The sequence below is a fragment of the Lepidochelys kempii genome, chromosome 1 (genome assembly GCF_965140285.1).
Source record: "Lepidochelys kempii isolate rLepKem1 chromosome 1, rLepKem1.hap1, whole genome shotgun sequence".
In the NCBI taxonomy this organism is placed as follows: Eukaryota; Metazoa; Chordata; order Testudines; family Cheloniidae; genus Lepidochelys; species Lepidochelys kempii.
Genome location: NC_136380.1, coordinates 63830913 through 63854910, shown reverse-complemented (window position 1 = coordinate 63854910; position 23998 = coordinate 63830913). Strand labels below are relative to the sequence as shown.

Genomic DNA, 23998 nt, shown 5'->3' with positions numbered 1-23998 from the left:
TTTTCACACTGCCCATTTTATCTGTAGAGTTACAATTTACTCTCTTCTCCCTGCAATCTGGCACACAAGAAGTGGATTGTTAAAGAGTAGCTCTGATGTTTGAAAAGCTGTTTATGTGACCTCCGTTCTGATCTGGAAAAAAAAAAAAAAGTGTTACGTGCTATTTTTTAAAATCCATCCTTCACTTTTTAGGTCTGCACAATAGATCAAAACCTATGGCTGGATATACCCAGAGGGGTGAGTTCCAAGAGCCCCATTATGTTTTCTGATTTTTAATAACGATAATAATAGGATTGCATTCAGCATACTTTGGGCTTAGTAGAGAAACAAATCCAGTACAATAATGGTCACACGGTGAAAGCACAGTGCTCAGTATTCAATACCGTATCGCTTCCAAAAATTATATATATTTTGTCCAAAACAATATGGGTTACTTTCTAAATTACATAAAGTGCAGAGATGAGGTTCTCTTGCGTTTAAGGTTGTATGACTCTTTCATAATGTACTATCTCTTTGGTCTGGACCTTCTAATTTCTTCCCCAGATGGCTGTTCTGACACTGATGTTAGCGTACCAACTTTAAGGGTTTCAGAGCAGCAGCCGTGTTAGTCTGTATCCGCAAAAAGAAAAGGAGGACTTGTGGCACCTTCGAGACTAACAAATTTATTTGAGCATAAGCATTCGTGAGCTACAGCTCACTTCATCGAGCTGTAGCTCATGAAAGCTTATGCTCAAATAACTTTAAGGGGGTATTCCATATTTTGCTGCCTGGGAATACCACCCTGCTGCTTAGCACAAGACAATACTGAATGAGTCTTTCACTCTGAAGCTACTAGGTTCAACTTGAATTTAGATGATTTGTGAAAATAGGGTTTGAGTAGCTCCTAGTCCACACATCACAAAACCAAGTCACAGTTTGGTATGCTTCTCATTCCTGTATGAGAGAGATCCATGATCCATGCTTCTCATTCCTGTCTGAGAGTTGTCTATGGGCAACTGCAGGCCAAGGCAAAAAGGTATCTGAAAAACTACTTGGAAGCTTGAGCACCTGGCTGCAGTAGGACTGACTTAATCAATGCTATTAGTCTCACACTTTAAGAATCATTAGCACAAAAAGGCTTACGAAAGCAGCTTCCCAAATAACAACTATTATAAAGAGAAGTCAAATGCAGAACATCTTGGCCTTCTGTTTATCTTTCAGTGTCTAGCAGCAGACAATGCTTTTTCTCATGAATGCCATTGGGAGAAAAGATTAAGTAAGAATTAAGAACTTTGGGTGTGACCCTGGTGGAGGTTTTTTTTTTTTTTTTTTTTTTTTTTTTAAACATAATGCAAGTTAGCCTCACACATTAGCCTCACAAGCATGGCTGCACACACAAGGGAGATTAAAGAGGCTATAAACATAAAAAATTCAGTAATAATGGGGGATATCAACTATTCCCATATTGACTGGGTACATGTCACCTCAGGATGGGATGCAGAGATAAAGTTTCATGACACCTTAAATGACTGCTTCTTGGAGCAGATAGTCTTGGAACCCACAAGAGGAGAGGCAATTCTTGATTTAGTCTTAAGTGGAGCACAGGATCTGGTCCAAGAGGTGAATATAGCTGACCCACTTGGTAATAGTGACCCTACATAATAAAATGTAGCATCTCTGGGGGGAGGGAGAACACCAAAGCAGCCACCATGGTAGCAATTCATTTCAGAAAGGGAACCTACACAAAAATGAGGACATTAGTTAAACAGAAATTTAAAGGTACAGTGCCAAAAGTGAAATCTCTGCAAGCTGCATGGAAACTTTCTGAAGACACCATAATAGAGGCTCAATTTAAATGTATATCCCAAATTTAAAAACATAGTAAGAGGACCAAAAAAGTGCCACTCTGGCTAAACAACAAAAGTAAAAGTAAAAGTAAAAGTAAAAGAAGCAGTTAGAGGCAAAAAGGCATCTTTTAAAAAGTGGAAGTTAAATCCTAACAAGGAAAATAGAAAGGAGCATAAACTCTGGCAAATGAAGTGTAAAAATATAATTAGGAAGGCCAAAAAAGAATTTGAAGAACAGCTAGCCAAAGACTCAAAAAGTATCAGCAAAAAATGTTTAAGTACATCAGAAGCAGGAAGCCTGCTGAACAACCAATGGGGCCACTGGACGATCAAGATGCTAAAGGAGCGCTCAAGAGAGATAAGGCAATTGTGGAGAAACTACATGAATTTTTTGCATCAGTCTTCGTGGCTGAGGATGTGAGGGAGATTTCCAAACTTGTCCCAGCTTGAGGTGTCATTAGAGGAGGTTTTGGAACAAATTGATTAACTAAACAGTAATAAGTCATCAGGACCAGATGGTAGTCACCCAAGAGTTCTGAAGGAACTCAAATGTGAAACTGCAGAACTACTAACTGTGGTATGTAACCTATCATTTAAATCAGCTTCTGTACCAGATGGCTGGAGGATAGCTAATGTGACACCAATTTTAAAAAAAGACTCCAGAGGTGATTCCGGTAATTCCAGGCCAGTAAGCCTAACTGAAGTACCATGCAAATTGGTTGAAACTATAGTAAAGAACAGAATTATCAGACACATAGATGAACACGATTTGTTGGGGAAGAGTCAACATGGTTTTTGTAAACGGAAATCATCCCTCACCAATCTACTAGATTTTTCTGAGAGGGTCAACAAGCATGTGGACAAGGGGGATCTAGTGGATAAAGTGTACTTAGATTTTCAGAAAGCCTTTGACAAAGTCCCTCACCAATAGCTCTTAAGCAAAGGAAGCTGTTATGGGATAAGAAGGAAAGTCCTCTTATGGATCAATAATAAGTTAAAAGATAGGAAACAAAGGGTAGGAATAAATGGTCAGTTTTCACAATGGAGAGAGGTAAATAGTAGTGTCCCCCAAGGATACCAGTACTATTCAACATATTCATAAAAGATCTGGAAAAAGGGGTAAACAGGGAGGTGGCAAACTTTGCAGAGGATACAAAACTACTCAAGATAGTTAAGTTCCTGTGAAGAGCTACAAAGGCATCACAAAAGTGGATGTCTAGGCAACAAAATGGCAGACAAAATTCAGTGTTGATAAATGCAAAGTAATGCACATTGGAAAACATAATCCCAATACATATAAAATGATAGGGTCTAAATTAGCTTTTGTCACTCAAGAAAGAGATCTTGGAGTCATTGTAGATAGTTCTCTGAAAACATCCACTCAATATGCAGAGGCATTTAAATGATTAGGGGTATGGAACAGCTTCTACGTAAGGAGAGATTAATAAGAGGCTGGGAATTTTTGGCTTGGAAAAAAGACGAGTAAGGGGGGATATGATAGAGGTTTATCAAATCATGACAGGTGTGGACAAGAAGAACAGAGAAGTGTTGTTCACTCCTTCTCATAACACTAGAACTAGGAGCCACTAAATTAAATTAATAGGCAGCGGTTTAAAACAAACAAAAGGAAGTATTTCTTCACACAACACACAGTCAACCTGTGGAACTCTTTGCCAGAGGATGTTGTGAAGGCCAAGACTATAACAGGGTTAAAAAAAGAACTAGATAAATTCCTGGAGAATAAGTCCATCAATGGCTATTAGCCAGGATGGGCAGGGATGCAAAACTATGCTCTGAAGTGTCCCTAGCCTCTGTTTGCAAGAAGCTGGGAATGGGTGACAGAGGATGGATCACTTGACGGTTACTTGTTCTGTTCATCCCCTCTTAAGCACCTGGCATTGCCCACTGTGGGAATACAGTATACTGTGCTCGAAGGACTATTAGTCTGACCCAGTCTGGCCGTTCTTATGTTCTCTTTAGAGTTGATTTACAGCCCATGTGTGTTACAGCACAAATCAAATAGCCCAGTAATGCTTAAATTGGTGCAAGCTTCATTGACTTAATTGATTATTGCACTACTTGGTGCTGAATTTTCTAATACCATCGGATGCTCTGTGAAAGATTTTACTCTGGGTATACAAACTGCAAAACACAAGTCTCCCTAAATATCATCTTTTAGTTCATTACTTTTCTTCAGAAGTTAGTAAAAGTTCATTCCACTCTGCTGTTAAATACAGCACATACTGTGTTGTTGCTACTGTGCAATTCAGAAAGTGTGCGTGAAATGAGAAAAATATCATCTTCCACTGCTGCTACCGCACTCTGCACCGAGATGTTGCTTTTTTCAAAGGAGTAAGGAAAAATGAAAGGCCATGTGTGTTGAATGGAAAATGTATTACAAATCAGACAGGCTTTTGCTGGAAGGAATACCAGCTTCCAAATCCCCTCCTGTTCTGGACAACACTAAATATACCCTTTAATACTTTTATTTAGCCTGCCACCCACTTGACTTTAAAAAAGAAATTATGTTGCCAAGCATTACAGAACATTTCTGCTTTTTCCTCTTCCACTTAAATGGCACTGCCTCTAACGTCAGCTTCTCAGCTGTGGCCTCCCGAATTGTGTATACAAAATGTGTAATGCTCCCTTTTAATATCACTATAAATCAAAAACTTAAGACGTTTCCCCAACAATTATATAGCTTGCAGTTCATGGAACCATTTCTGAAGATTTTTGAAACCCTCATAAAACCTTTGCTGCATAGTCTAATAACAGAGTTATGGCTCTTGATCTAAAACCATAGGACTTTGTACTTTATATAAAGCACAGAACTAACGTCCATCTTAGGAGGTACTGCATTTTCAAATAGGTTCACCATGTAAGATGGACAACACTAGAAAAGATGCTGTAATAATTTCAAATCTTCAAAATGACTGTTATTATAATGTGTATCCTGGCATTTGCACATGTGAAAAGGGGTAGATGGATATGCAGGTGCACCTTTTGCATGCACGATTTAGGAGTGGCCTTTAAAAATGTGACCTCCTGGAGTACTACACAGTTAGCAGTGGTAGTAACATTTATTAAATGCCAACAAGGAGCTCAGCCACTTACAGGACAATTGGACACAGAACGATGCATGTTACCTTCCCCAAGAAGCTTAGAATCTAAATAGACAGCACAGAATGCACTGAGAGACTTGGAAGAAGGTTCAGTTCTAGAGCTTCATTCTCCTCTCTCCCACACCTTTAATATGTTGAGTTAGAGGCTAAACCCTTGTGAGATGCATAGAAGAGGTGATTTTGGAGGAGGAATTTAAAAGATGGCACTTAATTTAGACCAACTGATTCCCTGATCGTAGAAAGAGTCTCCCTTCTCTTCCTCTCTGAACAAGGCTGTCCCTATGAGAACTGGAAACAAATAGCCACCTTGGGCATAAAGGCGAACAGATAGACAAGAAATGTCCATTGTCACTCTTTGAACCTTAAATGGATCACTACCATATTGTCTGTCTTGGAGCAACCACATTGTGCATTTTTAGTTCTTGCCCCTTAATAAAGTGAAGTAGCAGAGGAAAAAAAAAAGGGAGTCTACTTCATGTATCATGTAATCAATATGTCAGGCCTAAAGACTAATCTGACAACAAGGAAATCCTTGTCTCATGGGATGGTGACCAACAGGGTAATATATATGTATTGAGAAAGCACAGTGAAGAAGGGAAAAAAGTTCTCTGATTCAGTCCCCTTTTCAGCAGAGAACTAATTAAAGCACAAGAACAAAAAGTGGGCACAGGCTGGTGAGTGGTTTTAAGTAGTCAAAAATAGAACTTTAATAACAGGAGCAGAGAATTTCAATATGTAATCAGTTCTGAACATTTTGCTTATACTGCTGCTTCACAGATCCACCAGACCTTGCACCAGAAACTCCTAAAATCTGCTCTTAAATGGCTGCTTCTCTGAGAGATTAATCCAGTGGTTTTCAACCTTTTTTCATTTGCAGACCCCTAAAAAATTTCAGTTGGAGGTGGGGATCCCTTTGGAAATCTTAGACATAGTCTGTAAACCCCCAGGGGCCCAGGGACCACAGGTTTGAAAACCACTGCATTAGTCTACAACAGGAAGAGGTATCAGCAAGTATCTCTGAAGGTCAACAAATTCTGTCAAACCAAGTTATGGGAAGGGCGTGGGGAAAGGTGGAGGGATAAGAGAGAAAAGAAGAGAGTGAAGGCCATTTAACTCTTGCCTCTAGAGAAGTAAAGTAGCAGAGGGAAAAAACTGTGAGTCTACTTCATTTATCATGTAATCAGTAAGTCAGGCTACAATTCCCAAACACTCTAAAGACTAGTCTGATAACAAGGAAACCTTTGTCTCATGGAAGAGAGATAAAAGGATAGTATGTATGGGGGAAGCACAGTTAGCTCAACAAGAGTTAGCTCAGCTGTGGCTGGTGCACCCACTGCCCTACAATTTCATGGGTCCAGGGCTCCCCCATTGCCCATTTGGATCAACTCTGCTGGTCAGTGCAATGTGAGGCCATTTTCCCTCATTGCCAACTTTGGAGAGAACAGCACTAGTGATGACACTGGTCTTCTGCAGACCTTATGCTCCAATTGTGTCTAGTTCTTATGAAGCAGCAGAGAGAGAAATGGAGAAAGAATAATATCTCACTTGTCCCAGATAAGAGCTGCTCTAATTCAAGATGGGTCCAGCTGGGGCAGAATCAGGGAGCTATATCTAGCTCCCTGACACCACCTCCATTCTCCTATACTGAACAGAGATCTGATGCACGGGAGAACTGAGCTAAGGTCCAACTCAAGTGCAGCAGACATAATGCAAGAGGAGAATGCCTCCTTGGTGTGCCACAAATTTCCAATATCCTATCCACCACTATTATGTTAAGTATAAAATGAGCCTTGCAGTTCTTTACGAGAGTGGCAATTGTCACAACTAATAACTGTGTTCCGTTTTTGTGTGACTATTTTTATAACCATTAAGTTGGTTGTTAAATGGGTGACCAATACTACAATTAACTACACTTTTAACTATTTATATGGCCAAATATGTGGCTTGGCCCTATGCATTAGGGGACATGCCCAGCCAATTGAAATTATTTCTGAATACGAGCTGATGATCTGTAACCCACAGAGCGGGATCTGAGATTTTTAAGGCCAGAAGACAGCATTGCAATCATCTAGTTGGACTTCTTGCATAGCAGAGGTTATAAAACCTTGTCTAGTAATTTCTGCACCAAGGCACCATTATTTCTGTTTGAGCTACAGCCTATTAAAGACATCCAGCCTTTAAATCTAGACTTCAGGTGACAGAGAATCCAACATATGCCTTGGGAAGTTGTTTCAAAGATTTATTGCTCTCACTCTTAAAAATGTGCACTTTCTTTGTCTCATCTAGTAGAAAAAGGTGTAACAAAATCCAATGGTTGCAAGCTGATGATAACAAGCCATCTACTATCGGAAATCACTTCTCCATATAGGCACTTGTAGATCTCTTAACCTTCTCTTGGACAAAATGACTGAGCTTCTAAAATCTCTATCAGGAACATTCTCCAGACCCGGTACTCATTCTTGTAGCTCTTTTATGAACCCTTTCCTATTTTTGGAAGTGTGGACATCAGAACCGACAAAATATTCCAGTAATGGTCTCACTAATGCTGTACACAGAGGTCATCCCACCTCTCTACTCCTATATGTTATTCCTCTGTTTATGCATTCAGTGATGGCGTTTGTCCTTTTAGCTAGAGCACTGCATTGAGAACTCATATTTAGTTGGTTAACTACCATTACCCTAAATCCTTTTCCATGTCCCTACTTTCCAGGATACTGACTCCTATCATGTAAGTGCGACCTACATTTGTTGTTCCTAGATGTATGGCCTTGCATTTGGCTGTATTAAATGAGCCCACCTTACCAAGCGATCCAGATGATTGCTCTCCATACCTGACCTACCCCTATCATTGTTTACCACTCTACCAATTCTTGTGTCATCTATTTTGCCAACAATGATTTTATATTTTTCTTCTCATATAAGGGAACTGACCAAGTACCAAAATTTAGAGGAGATGGCAACAAAAACTGGAACAAAGAAAAAAATTCTGGATCCTTAAATTGAAGACATTTGCAACTCAGGGTTTAAGGGTAACCAGCAAAGGAAAAAATAGGCTTTGTCTTTTAAAAATTTCTTTACTTTGATTAATGAAGGCCTGAAAGTTTGTTTTTCCTTGTTTCTTACATCAGAAATTCAAATCTTGTTTTGTCATTTCCCAGAAGATACTATGGAAGATTGGTAAGATTATGCCACCAGAGAAGCTATGTAAATAGGCTTAGAAGGAGTCGATTTTTATGGATAAATGTCGTAAATGTCAATTTCACCATACACACACAAACCCACTGCACATTATTTCCTTTGATTGTAACTGAAATTTATGGATGGGCAAAATAAGAACAGCCATACTGGGTCAGACCAAAGGTCCATCCAGCCTAGTATCCTATCTAGTGACAGTGGCCAATGCCAGGTGTCAGAGGGAGTGAACCTAACAGGTAATAATCAAGTAATCTCTGTCCTGACATCCATCTCCATCCTCTGACAAACACAGGCTAGGGACACCATTCCTTACCCATCCTGGCTAACAGCCATTAATGGACTTAACCTCCTTGAATTTATCCAGTTCTCTTTTAACTGTTATAGTCCTAGCCTTCACAACCTCCTCAGGCAAGGAGTTCCACAGGTTGACTGTGCGCTGAGAGAAGAAGAACTTCCTTTTATTTGTTTTAAACCTGCTGCCCATTAATTTAATTTGGTGGCCCCTAGTTCTTATATTATGGGAACAAGTAAATAACTTTTCCTTATTCACTTTCTCCACACCACTCATGATTTCATATACCTCTATCATATCTCCCCTTAGTCTCCTCTTTTCCAAGCTGAAAAGTCCTAGTCTCTTTAATCTCTGCTCATATGGGACCCGTTCCAAACCCCTAATCATTTTAGTTGCCCTTCTCTGAACCTTTTCTAATGTTAGTATATCTTTTTTGACATGAGGGGACCACATCTGTACGCAGTATTCAAGATGTGGGCGTACCATGGATTTATATAAGGGCAATACGATATTCTTTGTCTTATTCTCTATCCCTTTTTTAATGTTTCCTAACATTCCATTTAGTTTTTTGACTGCCGCTGCACACTGCGTGGCCGTCTTCAGAGAACTATCCACGATGACTCCAAGATCTTTCTCCTGATTTGTTGTAGCTAAATTAGCCCCCATCATATTGTATGTATAGTTGGGGTTATTTTTTCCAATGTGCATTACTTTACATTTATCCACATTACATTTCATTTGCCATTTTGTTGCCCAATCACTTAGTTTTGTGAGATCTTTTTGAAGTTCTTCACAGTCTGCTTTGGTTTTAACTATCTTGAGCAGTTTAGTATAATCTGAAAACTTTGCCACCTCACTGTTTACCCCCTTTTCCAGATCACTTATGAATAAGTTGAATAGGATTGGTCCTAGGACTGACCCTGGGGGAACACCACTAGTTACCCTTCTCCATTCTAAAAATTTACCATTTATTCCTACCCTTTGTTCCCTGTCTTTTAACCAGTTCTCACTCCATGAAAGGATCTTTCCTCTTGTCCCATGACAACTTAATTTACTTAAGAGAATTTGGTGAGAGACCTTGTCAAAGGCTTTCTGGAAATCTAAGTACACTATGTCCACTGGATCCCCCTTGTCCACATATTTGTTGACCCCCTCAAAGAACTCTAATAGATTAGTAAGACATGATCTCCCTTTACAGAAACCATGTTGAGTTTTGCATAACAATTTATGTTCTTCTATGTGTCTGACAATTTTATTCTTTACTATTGTTTCAACTAATTTGCTCGGTACTGATGTTAGACTTACAGGTCTGTAATTGCCAGGATCACCTCTAGAGCCCTTCTTAAATATTGGCGTTACATTACCTATCTTCCAGTCATTGGGTACAGTAGCTGATTTAAAGGACAGATTAAAAATCTTAGTTAATAGTTCCGCAATTTCACATTTGAGTTCTTTCAGAACTCTTGGGTGAATGCCATCTGGTCCCAGTGACTTGTTACTGTTAAGTTTCTCAATTAATTCCAAAACCTCCTCTAGCGACACTTCAATCTGTGACAATTCCTCAGATTTGTCACCTACAAAAGATGGCTCAGGTTTAGGAATCTCCCTAACATCCTCAGCCGTGAAGACTGAAGCAAAGAATTCATTTAGTTTCTCTACAATGACTTTGTCATCTTTAAGTGCTCCTTTTGTATCTCGATCGTCCAAAGGTCCCACTGGTTGTTTAGCAGGCTTCCTGCTTCTGATGTACTTAAAAACATTTTGTTATTACTTTTTGAGTTTTTGGCTAGCTGTTCTTCAAACTCCTTTTCGGCTTTTCTTATTACATTTTTACATTTAATTTGGCAGTGTTTATGCGCCTTTCTATTTACCTCATTAGGATTTGACTTCCACTTTTTAAAAGATGCCTTTTTATCTCTCAGTGCTTCTTTTACACGGTTGTAAAGCCACAGTGGCTCTTCTTTAGTTCTTTTACTGTGTTTTTTAATTTGGGGTATACATTAAGTTGAGCCTCTATTATGGTGTCTTTGAAAAGTGTCCATGCAGCTTGCAGAGATTTCACACTAGTCACTGTACCTTTTAATTTCTGTTTAACTAACCTCCTCCTTTTTGCATAGTTCCCCTTTCTGAAATTAAATGCCACAGTGTTGGGCTGTTGAGGTGTTCTTCCCTCTACAGGAATGCTAAATGTTATTATATTATGGTCACTATTTCCAAGCGGTCCTGTTATAGTTACCTCTTGGACCAGACACTGCACTCCACTCAGGACTAGATCGAGAGTTGCCTCTCCCCTTGTGGGTTCCCGTACCAGCTGCTCCAAGAAGCAGTCATTTAAAGAAAAATGCTGTTTGAGAACTTATTAGAGTTTGATTTAAGGATATTTACATTGTATATTTTGACATGTGATGTTGACAATTTATGTTTTAATGGTTATAAGGCTTTACCTTCTCAAATCTCAGTGTCTGTCATAAATAATTATTGTCTGATTCCCCTGTTTTCTGACACCCACAACTTCACAGAACTGTGAAAATTTAAATAGATAAAAATAGAAAAAAATGCATAAAAATAAACACCGAATCTGTCAAAATAAAAAAAAACTGAATTCTGCCAAGTCAATATGTAAATAAAAACGGATTGACTGAGATAAGGACAGGATTTTTATTCATTCTATTTAAAACTTTTCATATTTTGTTTTGATTAACATCTATTTTAAGTTATATGCCTGAACAGCTGGAAGAAAGGTCTTTACTAAATATCTGACACCTGTACCCTTTCAACTAAGGGCTGAGCTCTCATGCTTTGGTTCTCCAAGAATGACCTCCAGCAAAACAGGGAACTCCAGACCTGGCATCCTTATTTCTAAATTTAAGAAAACTTTTCAAGCCATATTTATATATCATAGAGAAGAAAAAGGGAGGAGGGCATAAACCCAACTTTTATTTCCCTTATGAATTATCTGAAATGAGGTTTGGGTCTTATACCAGTCAGTGTGAGAAATAGACACTTTTCTTATGTTCAGATCATCATAGCAGGATTGGAAACAATGGCGAGTGTAGCGGAGGGGAAGGACCTGGTTCTTCTTCCAGCATGTATGCATGGGTGTTTGAGCTCTGGTCACCAACAAAGGCTAGTCATGCTTGTGCGTGCATTGAGCTCATGTCCCTGTGTTTTATAGGCTTAAATATTTCTGTTTAAAAAAAAAAAGTTTCATAAACTGAATCATAATCTGCACTCATAGTGTTCAGTGCTTCCTATCCAGGGGCTGGTATTATTTTCAGGCTGCTAGCAACAGATTTAATTAAGTCTGTATTTCCTTACATGAATGAATAATACTCTTTGGCGAGACAGAGTAATGAAATCCTTTTTTCCACTGCCCGTACGCAGCCTGTGCAAGTACGCATTACCACTAAACTCCTGGTCCAGCTATAATTACCTTAAACTTGTGCTCGTAATTCTCAAAAGCTTCCATGACCATGCAGACAGCCTCCATGGAACGCTCTAGTCGACCATCTACCCCGTTAAAGCGATACATGCTGCCAGAAACATCCACTACCAGGCGCAGACGCTTAGGCTTCTGCTGAGGGCTCCCAAGCTATGAGAGAAAAGTACCAGAAAGAACTTTATGATTGGGAAAGCCACAGTTTTGATAAGAACAAAACACTTTAAAAGGAGTTATCACACACTTTTCAAAAACACTAGACAACAAAAACTCAGGCCATCTCTCTCTAGCAAGTTCAGATTATGTTTAAAAAAGGTGAAATTATTTGAATTTTTCTGATTAATAGTTGAGAAAAATTTATTTTAGATACCTGAATCTAGTCTCTTTCTTTCTCTGTTCTATATACTCAATGGCTGGAAACAAAATACGACGATTCCACACATTTATAGGGAAAATACCTTTGCTGCTATATTTCTAATTAACAACATTTTATTACAATAGAAGGAATCTCAAAAATCCAGTTTCTGCCAAGCGTCGTAAGGGTAACGCCTCCTTGAATTATGGTACTAAAGGGGACTCCTATAAGATTGTAAAGTTTGTCTGCTGAAGTTAATACCTTTTTAAAAATGTGTGAAGTCTTTTTCTGATTAACTCCTCAATTTTGTACATTCTGACTGTAAAGCTTTCCCCACTCCCACTTCCCCCTCTCCCTTAAATGTCTGTTTTAACAATTTCTGTCATACTAGATTCTGGAAAGGTATTTTATCCCATATGGAATGAGACAAGTCTGGATTCAAATGAAAGGCTATTAAAAGATGGTCTGGCAAAAAAACAAATATTTAAAACGTTTCTTTATCTGTAACTGATTTCCAAATATTTCTCTTTCATTCAGCTAGCATTTGATAATTTTTAGTTTAGTTTCTTCTTTTTATTATTAATGCAAAGGACTGCAATATCAACTTCCCCCCCATCCCACTGAAGCCCATGTTTATATATTTTAATTCAAAATGTAAAATTTCCTTCTTAGCATTTTCCCTGCTCTTTTTATAATGTATTGAAAAATACAAAACCAGCACTTTGAAGAGTACTAGAAATTAGGATATTATAGCTTTTCCCTTACTGAGCTCTGATGTAGGATGGCTAGGCTGCATAAGCTGTTCAAAACAACAAATAGTGAGACCATGTAGCATGAAAAATAATTTAGAGAGAGTTGTATCAAATATGTATTTAGCTACTGAGAAGAAAGCTGTTCTAAATGATTGTTTGCAAAATAAAATTCCTTCATGTGTAAACTTTAAACATTAAAATTAAAAATAATCTGCTATATTAAATCTGGCTATTACAATATAATGATGATCAAGACAACTAGTCTTAAAGTTGCTTTGTTGGTGTGTGTCAACTGGTTTCTCTTTCAATGACTCTTTCAATTCTAACAAAAAATTTTCTGACGAACATCCAAAATGATGAGTAGTCATAAAATAGTAGATTTTTAAAAGCTTTTATTTAGGTTTTAATTATTCACTCATTTTCTCATTAATTTTATATTAGAATTGTTAATTTGCAAATCCGAAAACCTGAGTGCGGAAAGTTTTCTTATATCATGATAAAGTGTGTTAGTGAGGAAAGATGTGATGGTCATTTCATTTTATTTAAACTTGTTAACCATCTTTACTAGGCTAGCATAATGGAGCTCAAGAAACTAGTAAACTCGTTAGCTGCACCCATTAGTTATGGAATACTTACTTCTGGCTCAAGCTCTCCCCGTCGTTTATAAATGGCTTTTTCTCCTGTTAGTCCATCAATTATTTTGGCATCATCTAACTCTCCAATAGCTTGGTGTCTCAGCCATTGTCTTTCCTTACCCTTGGCCTACAAGAGAAAAGCATCCTTAATTCATTCAGTGCTGCTGGAACATTTTACACTGTTTAAGAGATACAGAACATGACACAAATATGGGTTTTCTTTGTAATTATGTGACAGCTCTGGCACAAGTTGGTGAAATCCGAACACATTTTCATCAATGCCTGGTCTCTCTTGCTGAGGGACTAATTATTGCTGACAAAGAATATATTTTTCTCCACAATTTTTGTCACTTCTAAGCCTTTTCACATACAGAATTTGAAATATGGACCATGTAATCTTTGCATTTTAATTGCAGATATGTTGGAAAATAGTACGCAAATGAATCTATGCAGAAATCCATAAAGCTAGAGGGACAGGCACAACAGAAGTGTTTTCCATCCAGGTATTGTGACAAAATGTATTGGATGACTAAAACAGAGGCAAAACTCAACGTTATCACGTAAAAATACCTACACTGAAGGAGACATGCATCTGAAGAAGTGCGTTTGAAGTGGGTTTTTTACCCATGAAAGCTTATGTCCTAATAAATTTGTTAGTCTTTAAGGTGCCACCGGACTCCTCGTTGTTTTTATGTAATGGAGTATGAGTGGTTCCTTTTCTAACAGCATTCATAATAATCTGGTATGCAATTTACAATCAAAACATTGCAAATAGTAATAATCAAGAAATGCTAACAATGCAATCAAGAAATGCTAACAGCATTTTGGGCTGTATAACTAGGAGCATTGCCAGCAGATCCAGGGACTTGATCATTCCCCTCTATTCGGCATTCGTGAGGCCTCATCTGGAGTACTGTGTCCAGTTTTGGGCCCCACACTACAAGAAGGATGTTGAAAAATTGGAAAGAGTCCAGCGGAGGGCAACAAAAATGACTAGGGGGCTGGAACACATGACTTATGAGGAGAGGCTGAGGGAACTGGAATTATTTAGTCTGCAGAAGAGAAGAATGAGGAGGGATTTGATAGCTGCTTTCAACTACCTGAAAGGGGGTTCCAAAGAGGATGGATCTCAACTGTTCTCAGCGGTAGCAGATGACAGAACAAGGAGTAATGGTCTCAAGTTGCAGTGGGGTTGGATATTAGGAAAAACTTTTTCACTAGGAGGGTGGTGAAGCACTGGAATGGGTTATCTAGGGAGGCGGTGGAATCTCCTTCCTTAGAGGTTTTTAAGGTCAGGCTTGACAAAGTCCTGGCTGGGATGATTTAGTTGGGGATTGGTCCTGCTTTGAGCAGGGGGTTGGACTAGATGACCTCCTGAGATCCCTTCCAACTCTGATATTCTATGAGTCTCAGACAATGCACTTTTTGCAACCATGGTTGTTTGTGCATTGACTGTTAATACTGATGTACCATTCTCTACAGCTCAGTCCTGCAGTCCATACGCTAGTAATACTCCCACTGAAGTAAGCTCTGAAGACTGAAGAATTGGGTGCTTAGACAAAAATAATGTATTTAAGAACATTTTCAAAGGATAGTTTCACAATGACTTGCATGTCAGAGGGTCCATTTGAAGATAGCACAGTTTATTTGCTGAGTGTGGGTTTCATGTTTCACTTAATGTATGATCGGATTCACAGGATCTCCACTTTAACCCACTGGTCCTGGCAGTACAGCTGAGATTTTCATGGAAAGAGAGAATTATTTGGGAGTGAAATGGGATGGTTTGTGTGTGTCTGTCTCCCAACCTATGAGAAGTTGGACATTATACTCCTTTCCTGTAAATTCAACATCAGTGGGACTGGATTAAGGTGTAGGTATTACAGATCTTTGCTAGTGCTCCTGGAGTCACCTGATTATGAGGATAACAGGGCTTAAGTGTCCTCTTAATGGTCTCTCATTGTCCTCACAGACCCTGGTTCTTTCAACTGTTAGAAATGTCAGTTTGTCTTCTTTTGAAATTACCTCTCATCGGAAATCTTCTGAAGCAGGGACCATGCTTTGCCAATCCCAGAGAAGTTCAAGATGCACACCTGGAATTTGAGAGGACAGATCTCTGAAACTTTGTACACTGTGGACAGCTATTTGATGACCCACTACAGTCCACAAAAAATTCTACATCCCAGCTCACTGCCTCTGGCATGTGTTCAAATGTAGGTGTTCTGAACATGTCCTCAGTTTGAAATCAGTTCTAGAAAAACCTACTTTTGGGTCTTAATTGATGGATTCATTAAAGGTCTGACCTTTAAAGCCTTACGTGTCCAGATGTCTTTGTTAGAAGTCTTCTGTTTACACTCTGGAAAAGGGATTTAGCTTAACACCCATACTTCTAGGTTCTCCAGGCAGTGAGAAAACCTCACTTTCCACTTCAAGCCCACATAGCCAACTGGATACTGAATTTCATAGTGGAACAACTGATGAAACAGGTGTCTTATTTCCCAGATGGGCAAGGACAAAGGTTTTAAAACTGTGAAAGCCACCATCTTCATACTGGTTGGGGAAGCAGTTGTAAATCTTGTATGAGACTGGGCAGAACTCATCCTTCTTATTCAAGAGCTCATTCTACAAGATCTACTTCCACTTCAGGAGCAGAGAGGAATATGAGGAAATCTGCAAAGCAAATGATTTTGGCATCTTTTCTGATTCATAAAGCATTACAAAGTGGAAGTCTCATCTTCCTCTGATGTTGCCTTAAGTCAATAAGTTTGCAGTCTGTCATCCTGCCTTGGTTCCTTTTCTGACTGTTTTAACTTCCAGATGATATATACACACCCTATCAAAATTTCACAAGTGATGGCCAGTTTGCCCTGTCTCACACAGAGAGACACACACGTGACAGGAACAATAAAATGGGCTGAGATAACATTTTGTTCACAGCATTGACTACAAGCATTTGAGCATGGATGGGTCTTTAACACACCAAGTTCTGAGGGCTGCTGTTCTTTCAAGTATTTGTGATCAACTTCCTCTTGGTCGACAGCAAGAGAAAAACAGCAGAAGGCAATAAAGTTTCAGCTTCACTGAGCATATTCTTAATTAGTTTAGTTATTGTTTACACTGACAAAGTTATAGCTTTGAGGATATTCACTACTGAAGGAAAAGATGTGTGGAAAGAAAATGTTTTGACTAGCGGCATGGTTCACACTAATCCTATTCTCTTAGTCATTTTCAGAGATGTGTTTCAGGTGATGATAGCTTCTTCTTGAAGATGTTTGCTATTCTGATTATGCATTAATTAAAAGTATTTGAGTTGTAAACATCTTAAGGGAAAAACGAGTTGACATTGTTCTTTTCCTGCTAAAATTTGAACTAGTTTCTTCTCCAAAACACTGCTAATTTATTTAAAATATTCAATGACTATCCCTTCTATGTAGAATTGCATACAGTTCCTATTCTATCTACAAAATAAAAGCAAAACAAAAACACACCAATATGTTTTCAATATATTTTGTAAATGCATGTGATGCTGCTAAAATAGAAAGAGCAAACTGTGCCTGAAAACTCTCAAGGAAAAAACTATTTTTCCATAATGATTTTCAGCTGTTTCTATGTCAATAAAATGATGGCCCATCTTTAAAGGATTCACGATAAAGCAAGAGACAAGTAAACAAATATTAGGGTCTGAATAATATAAACAATGTGCACACATTATGCAATCATAATAAGTTTAAATTTGTCTTTATTTCAAACTTAATTTGAAAAGTTATGAATTTGTATGTCTAGTTATTGCAGTTTATAATACCTCCCAAAGTTAGAAAGTGATTGAGGATTTTTAAGGAGCTTATTTTTCAAAACCATAATTACATAGTAAAATTTGACCTAAAAGTGACACCACTTTTAATTGCACCACTGACTTTATATTCCTGAAATAAGGAATGTCTGCCTGATAAGTTAACTAGTTCTATGTTTTCTCATCTCTAGTGCTATCGCCACCTGCTCCCATTAAAAATGTAAAAATTCTTTCCTTTTTCCAACTTTCTTCACTTTTATCTTGAAATGAATATTCTTGTTTTTGTTTACAGTGTTTGTGTACCAGCATTGCTGGAAGCTAGCACAGTTCTATGGTTAATTAACTGATAATACAGCAAACAAAGGCAATAAAGGACAAACTTTCTTGTTGGTTATGTCCTACATAAAGAGAGCAGCTATTTTTATTTTTAAATGTGCCAATGTTTCTTTTAAACTGAGTCAAATTTAAGCTTTATAAATTTAAGCTTTCTGCTACACATAGTTGGATGCCTGAAAAGCTATGACCAGGCAGGAGCCATGGGCCCCCTATGAAAATCTGCCTTATTCACACTTCTGAGCCACAGGGGGGCTCCAGGACAGAATCAGGGACACGGAATGGGATCCATGCATTGTCACACACATCCTTCTCATCTCCCAATATCTCCTCTCTCACTCGGTTTAATTGTGCTTCTAAAAAGTCATCCCTGTGGTGAGTTGTGTGGGAATCCTGATTCTTGGGTGGCCAGAACACAGGTCCACTTTAATGCTGTTTTTGAAATAGTCACATATTCCTGTGTTTGCCCTAATTGTATGTAGGACCTGAATTTGCTCTCGACTCCCAATGATAATATTAATCAAATAGTGATATAATGTTAAAGCACAGTTGGTAACATTTTGGTCCTAATCTAGTGAGTTGACAGTTCCCTTTACCAATGAATCAAGTGTTACCTGCAGATTGTCTAGGATGATTCGGAGAGACTGAACTTGTCTTCGGACAGCTCCAGAGAACCTTTCATAAGTAGACGCATCATATTCACTCATCTGGATCTCCTTTAATCTGAAGCAAGAAAGAGGCTAAAAGATTAAGAATGGAACCGTGAAAAAGCATCTAATCCATTTCTACAGAGAGGGGTAAATTTATTTGTTGATAATAGTGTGACAGACCCAGACCAGTGGGGTGCGGGAGTCTGGTCGAAGGCAAATATACTGGCCACTGGATGAACAGTTTTCTGTTCCCTGAGTGACCAGAGCAGAGGCTGCACTAGAGCAATCAGGAACCTGTTAGAACCAATTAAGACAGGCAAGCCAATTAAGACACCTGGAGCCAATTAAGAACATACTAGAATCAATTATGGCAGGAAGACTAATCAGGACACCTGGTTTAAAAAGGACCTCCCATTAGTTAGTGGAGGGTGTGCAAGGAGCGAGAAGGTGTGCTGCTGGAGGACTGAGGAATACAAGCATGATTAGGCTTCAGAAGGAAGATCCTGCCGTGAGAATAAAGAAGGTGCTGGGGGAGGCCATGGGGAAGTAGCCCAAGGAGTTGTAGCTGTAGCTGTCATGCAGCTGATATAGGAGATATAGACAGATGCTATCCACAGGGCCCTGGGCTGGAACCCGGTGTTCCCCCCCATCCCCACCCAACTCCTCATTAGACACAGGAGGAGTTGATCTGGTCTGTGAGCAACACCAGAAGGGAAGGTCTAATTTGGAAAGGATTGTCCCACTAGGTGGGACAACAGAGACTGAGGAGACTGTTCTCCATTTCCCCCATGCTGGCCAGTCATTAGGTTAGCTGAGTGAACAGCAGGTTTGAGCCTCTAGCAAAAGTGGCCAAACTGAAGGCTGCCGTGAACCTCTGAGGTGAGTAAATCCACCAAAAAGCACAGGACCCACCAAAGCAGAGGAGGAACTTTGTCACAATAGCTAAACTCAAACAATAATGGACAGACTTTGAGGAGTAGCAGCTGCTTTTGTTGAGTTCTGAAGAGACAGTTAATAACCGATGTTCACAAAGCCTACATCACATTTAATATGTATGGAGGGTACTAATCCTTTAGCAGTCTCAGATCCTTTTGTTTTAGTGATTAGGCTGCAAGTCATATACTTTAACAACTGTGATAAAATTACACAACAGTTGCTTGCTCAGGTGTTGCTATATGTACATAAAGGGAGTTGTCAAGGTGTGTATTTTTTACCTCATTTGTAATGCATTTTAAACATTCTGGGTAACCAACATTTAACACAAAGATAAGGTTAAGTAGTGCTCTGCAAGTCTGTCCTGGTAGACCTAAAACTAGTTAGTACCTTTTAAACACCCTTTACAAAATAAAGAAACCTCAGAACAAATGGAAAGTTTTGAACAAATGTTTAAAAGAATTGCTCCTAAACAAAGAAGGCAGAACACAGAGCTTAGTGTTGTTAGAAGGTCTAAAATAGAGAATTATTTCTGAGCTGCTGATACTGGTATATATATATTATACCATTTCCTGTAGGGCTGGTCTACACACACATGTTCTACTGCTTTATCTGTTTCTAAGCATACAGTGAAAGCAGTGCAACACCCTACTGTGGATGCAGTTACACTGGTACAAAGGTGTTTATATCTGTATGGCTTATTTCCAGTAGAAGCACCTTTATACCAGTACAATTGCATCCACGCCAGGGGGCTGCACTGCTTTAACAATATTGGTTTTTAATCAGATATAGTTAAAGTGGTACAAAAACTGCAGGTAGACTAGGTGAGGTACAACTTAATTTGCTATTACAAGATACTTGCCTCAAGCATATTATATTGTAACATGAATTCTACAGATGCATGAGGGCAGTGGTTCTCAAACTAGGGCTGCTGCTTCCCGCAGCCCCCATTGGCTTGGGGCGGCAAACTGTGGCCAGTGGGAGCCGCAATTGGCCAAACCTGCGGAAGCAGCAGGTAAACAAACCGGCTTTACCTGAACAAGCAGCGGCCCTAGTTTGAGAACTACTGCATTAGGGCCTAATCCAACTTGCAGTGAAAGCAATAGAAAGACTCCCATTGCCTTCAGTGGGAGTTGGATCAGTTCTTTAATGAATAATGTTGAAACAAAGATTACAACTTTGTTTTTTACTATGATCTAATGTTTTTCTACACTGAATTATACACTTTGTGAGACAGTCGTTACAGAAGATTATTACAGCACCATAGCTAGGAAGAGGAAAATTCTCAATATTGTGCACTGAGACAAAATAGGTGAGGTAAAATCTTTTATTGGACCAACTTCACAGAGCTCTTGTTTAGGTGTGGGGAAGGTAACCAGAGTGTCTAAGCAGGCCGTCCCTAGCTATTGTGGGGCCCTACATAGCCGGCCCACAAGCCCCAAGCCAGTGAGTGCAGGCCCAGCCCTGCTGCACTCCTCAGGGGCGGGGCGGAGCAGAGCTTTAGGGAAGGGGTGGAGTGGGGGTAGGAAGAGACAGGGCTGGGGTGGAGGCCATGGGGAAGAAGCGGGGCAGGGGCTGGAGCAGCAAGCAGCTGCGCAGGGCACCAGGAAATTTGGTGCCCCAAATTTCCTGGTGCCCTACGCATCTGCATACTTTGCGCATGGGTAAGGACGGCTCTGCATGTAAGCTAAATACAAGTTGGGACAGATTGTAAAGCATAAGGTGTTCACACATGCTGAAAGACACCACTTAAAATGAAGTTGGCAGTTATTGGTTAGCAAGTGGGTCAAGGGCATGTGTGGTGTTGTGATGATCCATAAAACCAGTCTCTGCTGAGTTCATGGTTTTTAGTGTGTAGCAGTTATCTTGTGTCTCGTATCCTGGGAACAACACGGCTACTGCAAACAACATTGTGCACTGGCATTTACCTTGGTGACTCCTGGAATCTGAGTTTAATACCTTCGCAACCCAGAGAAAATGTATCTCCTAAATATTAAACTAAAGATCATGTTTTACTATAGTAGTCTATGCGATGTTGTATTATTTAAATGCACCAAATGGACCAAAGGTATTAACATAATCATTCACTGCCCAACATTAAACAGTGTTAAAGGTCTGAAGTTTGATATACAGAGACCTCAGCCTGCTTTGTATAATGGCAAACTTACCATTAAAAATCCTTTTAACCTTTGAAATGTAAAGAATTAAGTAAGGCTTTCATTTTAACCACAATTCTTGTTCCCTTTCCCTTTAGCTGAAGAGAGTTTTTAGAAGGAAAATCCCCATTGTTTCAGAGTCTCTTGGAAGGTAAAAACTATTCTTCTGAGGGAAAGAGAAGAAGTTAGTTGAGATGAGCTAGAGCTGTTGTTACTGCTGTTTTAAAGTCCAATACCGTTTTATCTCAGGTGGTGTTTCGGACACAGCTGGGATTCAGCTGGATACAAATCTTACATTAAACATTAAAAATTTTAAAACAAAGTTTTGTTTGAAATGAACTTTGAAAATAATCGCTTGTTTGCTGAAGTGCCATCTTCTGAGAGAGTCACACATTGGGCTGCCAAAAATATTGCATTAATTTAGATGGAATAAATGGGCCAAGGTGTGAACATAACTGTCCAACATTAAATAGTGTTAAATTCTGTTCCGTCTCCCTTTAGCTGGAGAGAGTTTTAGAAGAAAAAAAACCCCATTTGACAGTCTCTAAGATGGTACCGAAGACGGTAAATCTGTCCTTTTGAGGAAAAGAGAAGAAATTAGTTGAGATGAGCTGGAGCTGTTTGTTGCTGCAGCTGCTGCTAAAGTCCGACAGATCCCGTTTCATCTCAGGTGGGTTTGGGATTCAGCTGGAGCTGGTAGGAGTGGTGATGTCATCTGGATCCCTCTCTCTGCCTCAATTTGGTCAAGACACCTCAGAATTAGGACAAAGCTGGTCTAGGGTCTCAGGACATGGTGCGGGAGGCAGCCATGATGGAGAAGCTCACTCTAGTAGCCTCCATCTGGATTCTTCTCTATTCCACCCCTCCAAAGTCTTTCTTTAAGAACCCACAAAGGGAATGGTGGGAATAGCCCATCCCCTCATTATTTTGTCCATCAATTAAGTCTAATATCAGACACACCAATTCTGGTTCATTAATTTCCAGTTCCACATATTCTGTTTTTACCAAAAATGAATTTAACAGTCCTTGAACAATATGAGTAGGCCTTTTCGTTTAAACTAATTTAGCTTTTCTATCTCCTTTTTGTATTTTTTCCCCATCAACACTAGTTATTACAGGTTATTGTGACAACTTGTGAACTTTCACATACTTTTTACAGTTGAGTTCATGAGAGTAAATTTATAGGCCCAATTATCACAACAGTGACCATCCACTATGAAAGTCCACCTGCCAGAAGTAGCTTGATTACACTACTCTATTAACATTCACATGTCTCTCCAAATATTTACAAAGGATTGTCTCAAATGTCAAGGTGGATGCTGCATGAAAAATGATACAATCAGCAGACTGCAGTCTATTAGTTTGATGTCTACAATTACAGTGGCTCTACCAGTTATCCTCTCCCTACAGAGGGGAATTATACTGCAAGATTAATAAGAAAACCAGTGCTTAGTCTAGAATTAAAAACAGTTCAGCAAAAGAGCTATGCAATATCTGAGGTTTTGCATAAGTTGTCTGATCTTTGAGAGCTCAAAAAACACATTGTGCTTACAGGTATGGATGAACAGTATGATCACATTACACATAAAAATGCACCATGTGTTATTTTAGTTACGATGAAAACTGGAAATAATATGACCGGTTGTAACAGCTTTCTGAAAAATCTCTTGTAAGGTGTGTGGAACTCTCAGGGGATTCTAGAAGTTGAAACTGGGGTGGAGAGTAGCAGAATAAACAGAGACCACTTTTATTCAACTGATAATGTCAGTGATTTGATGTGTTTTCCATAGCCAGTACATTTCAGCCAGGAAATTTCAGGAGTGATAATTTTAAATCCTAGCCTCCCACTCAGAACTGCTAAACAGGCTGCACTATATTTAAGTAGTCCTTTCAGATAATTACATATAAACAGTGAATCTTGCAATTCACTTCACTCTTTCCTTAGTCTAGACCCAACCTTTCTTGGACTATGCAGCAGGTTCCTTACTAGTTCCTATTACCACTCAGTAAACTTGACAGTAATATTATTATTTATTATTTGCATTATTGTAGTGCCTAGGAGCTTTAGTCATGACCATTCTGATAAGGCTTTTTGAGGTTTGTGGTCTTACATTGGCCTGGAGAGGGTACCAGCCTTCTTTCAATGTCTTGTAGATTACTGAGGGAAATGGAGGAGTTTGCTTGGCATATGTTGACAACATTTGTATTTTTAGCCGAATCTGGGAAGAATGTATGTCCCAGGTTAGGAGGCTTCTCCACTGCCTTAGGGAGGCAGGACTGGCTGTAAAGGTAGAAAAGTATAAAGCGGAGTAGTAGAAGCGACTTATCTGGGACACAGTCTGGGGAGTGGTCTCATGAAGCCAGACCCTGCAAAGATGGAGGCCATTAAGGACTGACCCGCTCTCAAAATAAAAAAAACAAAAACAGGCCCACTCCTTTATTTGATGGTGGGGTTTTACAGGAGATTTGTACCCCTACTTTAACTCCCTAGCTGCTCCTATCATTGAATTATAAAAGGGTAAG

At 39.2% G+C, this 23998-nt stretch overlaps 1 protein-coding gene across 3 annotated transcripts in view; it reads right to left on the bottom strand.

Annotated features, from left to right (window-relative positions):
- The window catches only part of VWA8 (von Willebrand factor A domain containing 8), a 290052-nt gene that overhangs the window by 8984 nt on the left and 257070 nt on the right, over positions 1-23998 (bottom strand). For all 3 annotated transcript variants that reach the window (XM_073345760.2, XM_073345743.2, XM_073345772.2), the window contains 3 exons: positions 18351-18459; positions 13618-13743; positions 11869-12027 (listed from right to left, as the gene is read on the bottom strand). In XM_073345760.2, coding sequence (XP_073201861.2) covers positions 11869-12027; positions 13618-13743; positions 18351-18459 — 394 coding nt within the window. The remainder of the gene's footprint in view (positions 1-11868; positions 12028-13617; positions 13744-18350; positions 18460-23998) is intronic.